Below are 12,486 nucleotides of genomic sequence, written 5' to 3'. Positions count from 1 at the left end.
GATGGAAACAGAATGGTTTAGTCCTCCTTGACATTCAGCAGTAACTAAAACAAACCAGTGTGTTCACATTGTCATATCCTGTCACATAAATGTAATGGTACAACACAAGTCTACTTCGAACACAATATTGTCCTGTTCTGTAATGAGTTATGACAAATTAGTTTGTATAAACAACTTGAGATAGGATATAACAAGGATTAACCTGCTGTAGACGAAGCAAAGTCATCTATAAGAATATGAGGAGGGAGGTTATAGTAGAGGGGAACACTGACCTCTGTGCGTGGAAGGAAGTCAGGGTCAGCCTGGATCCTCGCAATGATCTCACAAAGGATTATTCCATAGGAGAAAACATCAGCCTGAAATCACACATACATCCATCTCAAACAAGATGTTTTTCAGTACTTGATAGCATCAAGCAGTTCCATCTGTGATTGTATCATGAAAAAAAAGTACAATCAATCAATCTTTATTTATATAGCACTTTTCATACATTGAGGACGTAGCACAAACTGCTTTACATATAAGTTTAAAAATCAGTCATGGCCCCCCCCCCAGGAAAGGAAAGGGCCACAGCCACCAGAGTACACAGCTGCCCCCTGGTGTACAGGGCCCCCCTCTGATGAAACACTGGAGAATATAAATAACAAACATCAAAAAGATAAAATAGACATTCTATGGGGTATTGTCAAGAGGAAGATGAGAGACACCAGATCCAACAATGCAGATGACCTGAAGGACACTATCAAAGCAACCTGGGCTTCCATTCCACCTGAGCAGTGCCACAGGATGAGCACCTCCACGCCACATTGATGCAGTAATTCATGCAAAACGAGGCCCAACTAAGTATTGAGTTCATAGAAATGAACATACTTCTCAGAAGCCTGAGATTTCTGTTTAAAATATCCTTTTTTATTGATTTTATACAATATTCAAATTTTTGGAAACACTGAATTTTGGGTTTTCATTATCTGTAAGACATAATCATCAACATTTCAAGAAATAAGCCTTGAAATATTTCATTCTATGTCTAATGAGTCTATATAATATATGGGTTTCACTTTCTGAAATGAGGAACAAAAAATATTGAACTTTTTCATGATATTCAAATTTTTTGAGATGTACCTGTGTGTGTGTGTGTGTGTGTGTGTGTATATACATATATATATGTATTTTATTGTGCTGTTATTAGTTGTATAGTGCACTGTCGCTGGCAGAGACCACCTGCAATTTTGTTACACAACCTGTGCAATTAAAAAGCGTATTCTATTCTATTCTATCCTATTCTATTGTCCTTCTAATGTTAGAAAGTTCAGAGGAAGGTCCTGGGTTCCTTCATGTTCTCCCTATGTCTACATGGGTTCTCTCCTCCCGTGTACCTTAATGGGTTATATGGTTCACCCAAATCACTCATAGGTGTGAATGTTGGGAGCTGACAGGACAGGCTCTGACACCCCCATGAAAAATGGATCAGATTTGTTCTAGGGTGACTTTTGGGTGACAAGATTGGTTGAAATGTGTTCAGTTCTCCTTTGTGGGTCATTGGAAAACCCACAGGACCCTGAAACCAGAAATGACTCCAGTGAACCATCTTGTTGTTAAAGGCCAGGTGTAAACAGGGCCTTAATGGCTGGCACTAAAGGTCAGAGGTCAGGCCGTGTGATGGTACCTTTTCATCGTAGGGCTCATCTCTCAGCACCTCTGGAGCCATCCAGAAAGGAGATCCCACCACAGAGAGCTTCTCTCCTTCAGCACTACACACAACACACAGAACACACAGATTGGTTTACATACAACATGTTGTCATCTTACATATCACCGAACTGACAAAGTTATATCGGGCCCATCGTTTATAACACTTTAGGGACTTTTGAGGTGACTTATGAATGGTATTATTTTAAAATAGCTGCCTGCATTGTAATGTTAGAACTGAATAAAAAAAACTGTGTGGTTTATTTCTGTTTTGTGTCTACTGTGTTGATATGAAAAACCTGCTCATTAGGAACATCAGTGCAGCGTGTCTTAGGTTCTGTAGACGGTTACATAACACACAGAAAACCGATCCCCCTCCTCCTCTGTTATGGTCCGTGGCATGTGTCTTAAAAACATGGCTGTTCATTGAGATAGTATCCTCCTGTTATCAAAACACTAAAGTGCAGAATGTGAACTGTGCAGCCTGTTGTTAATCTAAGTGTCTGACCTGTGTGTTAATAAATAACCCTGTGCCTGGTATGATGAGGAGGAACACACTTCAGTGACATGTAAATACCAACACAATTAAAACAGAAAAATATACATAGTAAGCATGAACAGCATGGTGACCTGCTGCTCTGGAACAAAGAAGAGACCATTGTTGTTGTTTTTTTTAGTTAGTTTAGTTACTGAGTAAAACAAACTTTTGTATTGATTCTAGAAACTACTGCAAGGACTTCTCAGTATAATACTGTCACTGACAACACTTAACTGTAGAAAATGACACCTTGTAAAAATAAAAAGTGCAATCACTAATATCGAAAAACAGAAAATATCGGTTCTGCAATATATCACGATATTTCATTTCACAATACTGTATCAATACTATAAAGTACTGTATTGATACTGTATTGATATTTTTAGGTATCTATTCACATGCAGATATTGTGGAGGTTCATTTTGTTTTCTTGTTTTTCATTTTTGTTTATATTTTATTTTTCATTATTTAACACTGTTTTATTAAATAATGTTAATTCCTTTGTTGAGATTGCACAAAAAAAATGTTCTAATGTTAGTTCTAAGAATATGAACATTTGAACAGGATCTTAAACTGTAATGTCTGTAGAACAGAATTTAAGTTTTAACACGGGAACATTTTGTGATATAGCATTAGATCCTGTTCTGATCAAATAAAAATGTGTTTAGTATTTGTGCATATTTCTGGTGTAATTCAACTCTTCAAGGAAATAATCATTAAAAAAAAAAGAGACAAACAAAAAATTGCCTTTTTAACAGTATCCTGATATATTGTGATATATCGTATCGTGAATTGTGATTTGTATCGTATCGCCAGATTCTTGCCGATACACACCCCTAATCACTAAAGACCTGGAAGAATGCAAAGAAAACAAACTCATGTTCAATTTCTACACAATACTAATGTTTTCACTTCAGAAAAGTTAAGACACAGTTAGTATTTGGTGAAATGGTCCAATCAGCTTAGTTTCATGTAACTATCCATCTTCCTCTTGAACACACGCACCACCTCAGTTAAAATGTCGCCTGGAGGGAATGGGACGTCTAACTTCAGATAGAGTTGAAAGCAGTTCCAACATAAATCTGACTGTTAGCCCTTAGTAGGCGTTAAGTCCACCATAAAATAGTAACTGGTGTGTAAAAGTGCATAAACAGTGAACCACATAAAAATAAAGACTGTTTTAATGTTTAACCAGATGTAGGAGTAATTAACAGCTACTCATTTTTAAAGGTTTTCCAGTGTACGCTAGAATTGTATGCTTTTCTATTCTGTTTTTGGGCTTACAGAGAGACAGTAAATGTGGAGAAAAAGGTTGGAATTGAACCCATGTCGAACAGGATACACACTCTACAAGATGAACTACCAAGTCACCTATATCACTTTGTTATTGTCAGCTGTATTAAATGTAATGGAGGCCACAGGGTAGATGAGAACTGATCTATGACAAAAACACGTTAGTGAGATGAAAAGCTACACCTTAAAAAAAGGAACTAGAGAAATAGAAAAAAAAATCCCCCTCTTTTTCGTAACATTACAAACAGAGCACTATTATAAATTATAGTTGATAACGTGCCCACATGATGACACTGTTGTCGTTTTACATTACGTGTAGATTAAAAGCTGTGTAGTTTTCACCTGGTCATCATGCTTTCTCCTAGTTTTACTTATTGTTTGGTAGTTAACATTGGCTTCTTTAGCTGTTAGCCAATTTGCTATGGGCCTCAAAGTCTTAAACAACAGTAAGTACCTGACGCAGTACAGTGATGAACACGGCTATTTAAATAACTAATTTCACTGATTAGATACAGGAAGTAGAATCTCATTATTCTCCAACAATATTTTGGTTAGTTTGGACTACTGTAATTCTTTTATGACACACAGAACTTGACTTTGCATCTTGCAGTGGAATGTGTGCACTTTTTTGTCTTCAAGTTAATCATAAATTTAATTTAACAGAGTGCTTGTGTCTAACCAGTTTGAATGGGATGTTGATTAAGGTGTCTGGAGTGGTTACCTGAGCTGTGTGTTTTATTACGGATCAAGATAAAAAGTAGAGTAGCTGAAACAACAAATCTTATAAAGTGGCACATATGATTATTTTCTGAAATTATTACTATTTGCTAAAATCTGGGGGTGCTGAATGGCACGCATGGGGTGATGCAATACACATCATGGTACAGGAGTTCCAAGTATTCAACATCATGTTCTATCCTGTCTGATTAAAAAAAAGACAATATTATGTCTGAAAAATATGAAAAACCCTGGTCATTCAGTACATTCAGGTTCAGCTGCACTCATTTTATGGACACATGACAATACTGAACCTAAACCTGACCAGCTGAACCAACCCCAGATTATAACACTGCTCCCACTTGTACTATAAGCGCTAGGCATGATGGGTAATCCCTTCATCGCTTCAGTCACTTCAACAGGGTTAACCTGGACTCATCAGACCATGTGACTTTTATCCATTGACACACAGTCCAGTCTTTATGCATCTATTAAACTGATGGTTGTTTAAGAAATGAGAAACTCCCCACCGCATCAGTTAAAGGGTTAAAGAACTTGTTGCAGCTGAAACACATTAATCACTGCAGTAATTATTCAGTGGAAGGATGTGAACTATATGCTGAGTTAAATCCAGGTGGAGACTTTGTTTGGCCAGCCAGCGTATACTGTGATACTGTAAGACAGGGGTGTCAAACTCATGTTAGTTCAGGGGCCACATAAAGCCCAATATAACCTGCAGAGGGCCGGATCATCAAAATAATAACATAATAATACATAAATAATATCAATTCCAAAATTTGTATGTCTAATTTCTATGTTTTAGAGTGAAAAAAGTAAGATTATATTATTAAATTTCTACATCTACAAACTATCTTTTAAAAAAATATGGAAAAACATGAACCATGACCAAAATGAAATTTATCCAGAAAAAAAGTGCAATTTTAACAATTTATGCCATTATTTGGCCTCAGCTTCTCATTTTTACATGCTCATTACAACATACAGACCACAGTGCATCTACAAATGCACAAAACATTTAATAACAGACAGAATATTGGTAAAATTACTCTTAAATCTCTTAAGACATTTCAGGTTGTTCATATTTGTACAGGTTTTTCACATTTGTTGTAAAAGGCTAGTCTGTAAATTTTAACATTTTTGTGTAATTTTACTTTTTTTTTTTTACACTAAAACAGAGAAAAATATGTGGTTTTCGTTATGTATACTTTATTATGATAGTATTTTACTGGTCTGACCCACTTTAGATGGAACTGAACTAAAATTATTTTGACAACCTTGATTGTTAATATCTTCAGTGTAATTTTTTTATTTCACTAATTCATCCTGCGGGCCAGATTGGACCCTTTGGCGGGCCGGTTTTGGCCCCCGGGCCGCATGTTTGACACCCCTGCTGTAAGAGAACCAAAATATTGTTGATTGCTAATTCTAGGGAAACTGAACACACCAGCGGTCCTTTACAATCTGCGGTGAGGTTTTAAACACAACATTAAAAAAAAAACCACTGTTTGACACAAGTCTTCAAAAAATGAGTAGTGTTTTTGGCAATCAATACATAATCACAGAATACATTCAAATCAACTACAAGGTTTAATTAATCATTCTTTAGCACAATATTTCAATACTCTGTGCCTATTTTATTGACTTTTCTGAAATGTTTTTTGATGTGGCCTCATGAAGTTTTAAAATAGCATACAATAATATTTTTGGACACTAGGGGGCAGAGCTTACAGTGACTAGCTAATTAAGCAGTAGTTTCTTTTAACCAGTTTTGTTAAACGCTTAAACAGATATAATTTCCATATACTTATAATCTTACCAGCCACTGTCAGTCCGCTGGTGGCTGGTTGATTTTAGAGTGTCTGTTCTTATCAGCAGAGATGTATTAAATGGAGGCCACAGGGTTGATAAGAACTAATCTATGACAAAACCAATGAGCTAAAAAACCACATAGATGACTGAAAAGCTAGACTTTAAGAAAAGGAATTAGACAAATAAAAAAGTGTAAAAAGACCTTCATGACAAATACAGATTAAGACTGGGTGTATTTCATTGGTGAAAACTGCTTACACATTGGTGGGGATTTTTTCTGCCAGTCCAAAGTCTCCGACCACTGCCGAGTAGCCATTGTCATCACTTTTGATGAGACAGTTCTATGAATAGAGGAAAGAAACATTATCAACATTAACACTTATGCCCAGTTGAGGAAGTTGTGACAAGAGATTACAAACCTTAACAGTATAAGGCTGAGTGCTACTTCCTATTTTGACTTGAGTTTAAAACCATCAGTATTTGTTCTCATGGTAAATGACTCTGAAAACAAGAACTAAACTAACATTTAAACACGTATTCTCCCAGTCTGGACTTATGAAATGAAGCATTTATAATCAAATGTCAATATTTGTTCCCCCAGTGGTGGAATGTTCACTTAGGTACCCTACATTTGTCTGACCGACTTGAATACTTCTGTCCAGTAAATTGAGGCGTGTTTGATGTTTTTGATGTGATTTACGACATGAGATGAAAACAAATGAAAAACAGAATGACAGAAAATTATATACCATATATTTTTTTTTAACTCATTATTATTACTTATATATCATTATATATAATTGTTATGAATACTATTACTGTTATCACTTTATTATAACTTTTATCCTATGATTTTACATACACACACGTCGTGCATATCATAACATCATAACATAATAGTTAATACTACTGCTTTATTATTACTATTCTGTTATTTGTAACGCATTTGCAACACAATCATGCAAGATAAACATATCACCAAAAACTGTATGACATATATTTATTCACATGTCCCATAAGGTTATTTAAGTTTGGATGAAAATGTTATGAAGGGAGTGACTTTTCATACATTAAGTTCATTTTACTGATAGTACTTTCTTTCAACTAAAGTAACATTTTGAATGTGGTTTTTCACCCTCTGTTATTACCTGAACGTTTCTTCTATCACTGTTTGTTACCATTCATTTTACTCAAACAGCTTATTCATACTCAGCAAACCAGAACCTGGACTTTTGTTAGACCCCTTTAACACAATCCCCTGGCCCACAACATGTCATAATTTACCCTTTGGTCATCATAGTTACTGACACCAGCTCAATGTTTAGGTTTTATCTAAACTTTATGTGCTCACTACTTAATCCGTTAGTCCCATCCATGACTACAGTCTTCTTCTTCTGTCCTCCTGAGCTGAGGGCACCTCAGTGTAAGCCATGCTGAAGTATACACATATACTGTACGTATTTATGTTTTATGTGCCTCCGCCTGTTTATACTGTCAGTGTCCTTGTAACATTATCTTCTACCATGTGGTGCCATTTATTATCCAGTATGTGGTTTTATGTGGATTCCAAGATGTTTATTCTATTTTGGGAATTTATGTCTTGAGCTGCAAAATTAATCAAATCACAAATCCAAAGGCAGTATCGGCTTGTACAGTTATATAATGGCTGCATCGTAAATGTTCACTATGTTAGTGATTATTTCGGATTCAGTGACACTGAGCTGAGCGACGAAATCATATAAAATATACTCACCTCAAAATGATCAGCAATCTCAGGTTTTAGGTTAATAATCAAGAAAGTGTCCATCACAGTATGACTTCAGATTAAAATATATACTATAGATCAACAAAGACACTGTAAAACAGAAACTTATGACAAAACTGTCTTGGGTTAAAAAAAAAAAAAAGTCTTGCAATGAGTAAAGTCCTTTTTGCTTTACTAAATTCCTTACAAGGCAGTATAAAAATACAGCCACTGAGAGATTTTAAAGGACATTAAGGCTAGAAAAAGCCTTCATTTAAACAAGTTGTGTTTTTTTTTTTTTTTACAATCAAAAGAAAACACATATTTAAGACAGACTTCATATTCTCAAGTAGACGACTTGTGCAGATGCTGTCAGAGTTAAAATAAGGAAAATAATCGAGTTCCTCTGCTCAAATATTATATAATATGAATAATTTCCCAAAAAAATGTTTTTGTATTTTCTTGAAATATCTATTTTTGCAGTGTAACAATTTAAAAATAATGACATAATATGCATAAATGAGTAAAACCATAGCCCTAATGCCCAAGCCCCCATGATGTGAAATTAAAAACACTGAAAGCATTTTTATTTCTGTCTATACACTTTCATGTTTTGGGTCAGAGAAGCTTTAGAAATACAGTTTCATACTTTAATTAATACAAAGATTGGGTTGTGACATACAGATGGCTCACTGGAGAATTCTTTTGGGTTGCCACATCCACTTGAATTTCAATCATTTCAATGAAATTGGCTGTGATTCATCCATTGTATATCTTTTCAAAATGTCTGGTTTACCTGGTTTATGTAATATTATAAAGGTTAAAGGTTAACTCACTCATTTATCTCTGTAAGGAAATGTAAGTAAATATAATGTATGTAAATGACTGTAAAAATGGTTTCATTTACTATGCACAACATGCCAACTTACCATAATATTTAATTAATGTTTATTTAATTCAGATGTCATTTTTTCCTGTGACTGATACAAACAGGCATTTCAATGTGTCCTTATTTCCCTTCCTTCTTTTTTTTTTTTTTGGACCATGATCACGTATGAGCTAAGACAGGAAATGAATATGGGTTTACACCAGAGTGTTTACTGTCCCTCTGCCTTAGCAGCCCCATGCCAACATGGCTCTGGGTCAAACTGGAAACCTAGACGCTGCCTGGTACACATTACTGCAGCTGACAGCGACACTGTGTTCTTTATAAAAAGGTTATCAGGTCTAGCACTAGAAAACAGGTAGGTGTTTTGGGCCATCTAACACCTCTGACATCATTCAATACTACATTTCTTACTGAATTTGTTTAAATTAAAAAAGAAATAGGACTTCTGATTTAATAAAATGCAGATACAAATGTAGCATTAACAATAATTTGGTACATTGGGACCAAGAGCAGGTCTGCAATTCTATTCTTAGCACTAACAACCAATTAGTGAAGCTAACCTTGGAGGTAAGGTCTCGATGGAATATGCCTTTGGAGTGCAAGTAGGCCAGTCCACCAGCGATGTCATAGGCCAGCTTCACTCTGGCAGTCCAGCTCAGGTGTTTGTTACTGTCCAGTAGCTGCTCCAAGTTTCCACCATTGATGTACTGGAGACAGAGAAAGAAAGAGAGAGATACAAATAAATAAACAACAACACTAGCTAGGTTTACTTTGATTATATTATATTATAAGCTACATTTTGATCAGACTGCACAGTATATATTAGTACTTATGACTTCCATATTGGTTTAATTCATTTATTATTATTTAGTGATATCTGGAAGTGAGGTTGCAGATTTCAACTTTTCAACCTGAGGCTGAAAATGGAGTGTCAAGTGTCAACTGCAGTAACTTGAATGTCCACTACAAGCTGGCCCCAAAAGCGACTCAACCCATGAAAAATGTAAAGTGGGTCATAAATGACTGGCCTAACAGCAAAAAATAAATTAAATTAAATATTAAAAAATCTAAACAATGGCGTTGGTCTCTGTAGTCCATTTCTCCCTCTGAGACAACTCTACAGGGTGTGAATTTTTCTATTACCTGATTAGATTATCCAAAGCCACATGGTTATGAACAAATTAAGGGAGTGGCCACTTTGATTGACAGGTAACAAAGCTGTCAAAGGACTTATGAAGGTTATCGTGAAGTTTCCTGGTGCCCAATTAAAATAACCGGTGTAATTTACCTGTATCAGCTGATGTTAGCATTAATTCATATTGGATTACATGGTCTGCCAAATAGTCTGAAACCCAGGTAGCTATTATCACTACACTTATATGTTTTACAACTTTGACATTATGTTGTTAACAAACACAACTGCAAGGGTTAATATTGATTAAGTTGCTGAATTGATTCGATGAGAGAGGTGTGATTGCAGTATGCATGCATTAGACTTTATTTAAAAGGGATCATCTGCTGGTTTCTGTGTTTAGAACGGCACAAAAACACATCCTAAACATGGCTGGAATGTACGGTCACCACTGATCTGGTCCAATCCAATCATTTATTAGCCAGGGCCATAGAATATTTAAAACATAATAAGGTATAAAATTGAAATTATCACTTTATGACCCCAAGTTAACCCAGTAAAAATGGAGTAAAAATATCAACTGTATAGTAATAGTATTAGTAATGTGTTGTTTATATAATCATTGAATTTCCGAGCTAAGTGACAAGCTGATTTGACCATGTACTGGTAAGCTACTGCAATAAATGACAAGAAAAATATAGTGAAACACACAAACACGTTGAAAAGGTACTGACTAAAGCGTTGCACAGACTATGTTTGGCTGACTTCCTGCCTGGTTGGCTAGCTGGTGTATTGACCAGTGTGTTCAATTGAGTGAGAGGACGCCTAAACAGAAACATGACTGAGGGCCACCTGACCATCTATTCAGGCGAAAGAGTGGGCAGCCAAGGAGGCAAATCTGCTCAGTGGGTTTAAAAGACTGCATGATCCTGCACTCACTTCATCGCTCTTGGTCCGAGAAATAATTTTCCTGACCTTGCTGCTTGCATGCAGACACACAGACACTCTAATCCCATGTCACATATCACGAACAGCAGTGGTTAACTAGATAGAACTAAGATGGGATAAAGAGCTGGTCTGGTTTAGTGGTTATTGGTTTGAGTGACAGACTCAGAATTAGGACAGAGGGCTGATGGGAAAGGAGGGGGGAAGTTCTACTTATTCACACAGGCTCACGCAATACTATTATATACTACTTACACTTTTTTAATATTGTAACTTAACATTGTATAAGTATGAAAAAAATAATTACATATCAGTAAATGAGATGCTCACTTATTCAAAGACAAATTTCATTATTTCCCCAGAGCTCTATATAAATATTCCTGCTGAATGCAGACATACCATCTCTGTAGTGCTCTCCAATCTCAAGTGTATTGGGTAGCTATATATAGAGAGTGTGCAGCTTATAGCTGATACAGCAACAAAAGAAACTGGAAGGACAGCAGCTTCACAAATGGAAAACAAACACCAATATAAGTGACTTAATACTTAATAGTTAAGTTTGGATTAAAACCCAGGATCTCACATTAGAAAAAGTTGCTTTGATGATTAAGTTCTACTCAGTTTCGCATGGAAAACCCTGCAACAAACCATGCTAAATATGGTCAGGATCAACTGAATCTAGCACTTTCTATAGCTACAGTAACATTCCAATCACACAGTGTGTAATGTTGGGCACTAAGCGTCTGTAAATGAAATCAATAGATGTCAATTGCTGTGCATCACCACTTCTGTTGTAATGTTCATAAATTCATCAATTATTCAAAGCACTTAATCCTCTGACCCTCCACTGGGCTTCTGGAGTCTAACTCAACTTCCATCGCAGGATCATCGCAGGGATGGACATTTATTTAATGTAAACTTACATAATAATGTGTAGGTAAAATATTTTCAGTATTTCAGTCATTGGGATGTTGCTTTGCAGATAAAATCAGGAAATGCAGGAGAGGGAAAATGAAATAGAAGATGCATTAATCAGCCAAGACAAAAGAGGGGGTCAGTTTTTATATATTTTATTATAGTTCTGTTTTTAGCCTTAATTTGTAGTTATAGTTTACCGTTTGTATTTGGTATATAATGCACTAACATGATTATCAATGTATATGTGGTATTGAGATTTCTGACCATATTCCCATTTTGGGAAAGTTTTATTTTGTATACTACAGTAATAGTTTTCTATTTAATACATTAATATAATAAATTGTGCTCCATTCTTGGCGCTTCACTATGGAAGATTTGCATGTGATTAATATGTTCTGTATTGAGAGCTGGTCATTTTTGTCATTAGCTAAGTTCTGCACAAAGCTAATGTCTGTTTCCTCCATCTCTGATGAAAACCTGCGTAGGGATTTCTATGTGGAACACTGGGTTCAGATTTTCCATGAAAATCCTGACTCTTCTGCCTTTTTGCAGCTGCAACACTGTGCAACAGTAGCTACTATTAACTCTGAAATGCACTACAGAGATTTCAACAAAGCTTCCTGTAACTGCATAAACATAAATATCTTCCATATTGAGCCATATTGCACAATGGGTGTAAAGAAAAAGGAGGAAAATGCACGTATATAGTGATATATTTGTGATATATTAGCATATCAGATTATGGTCATATTGCACAATTCTAAACATGAATGCATCCATTTCCATTAACA

General features: G+C 35.6%; 1 protein-coding gene across 1 annotated transcript in view; it reads right to left on the bottom strand.

The window, feature by feature from the left end:
- Positions 1–12,486, bottom strand: part of tesk2 (testis associated actin remodelling kinase 2) — a 59,900-nt gene that overhangs the window by 15,566 nt on the left and 31,848 nt on the right. The window contains exons 6-9 of the mRNA XM_030159496.1: positions 9,261–9,407; positions 6,326–6,408; positions 1,667–1,751; positions 273–356 (exon numbers count right to left, since the gene is read on the bottom strand). Of these exons, the coding sequence (XP_030015356.1) occupies positions 273–356; positions 1,667–1,751; positions 6,326–6,408; positions 9,261–9,407 (399 nt within the window). The remainder of the gene's footprint in view (positions 1–272; positions 357–1,666; positions 1,752–6,325; positions 6,409–9,260; positions 9,408–12,486) is intronic.

This window comes from Sphaeramia orbicularis, chromosome 17 (genome assembly GCF_902148855.1).
Source record: "Sphaeramia orbicularis chromosome 17, fSphaOr1.1, whole genome shotgun sequence".
NCBI classification, from domain to species: Eukaryota; Metazoa; Chordata; class Actinopteri; order Kurtiformes; family Apogonidae; genus Sphaeramia; species Sphaeramia orbicularis.
The sequence above is the reverse complement of the archived record's forward strand: the minus strand, read 5'-3'. Positions and strand labels throughout refer to the sequence as shown.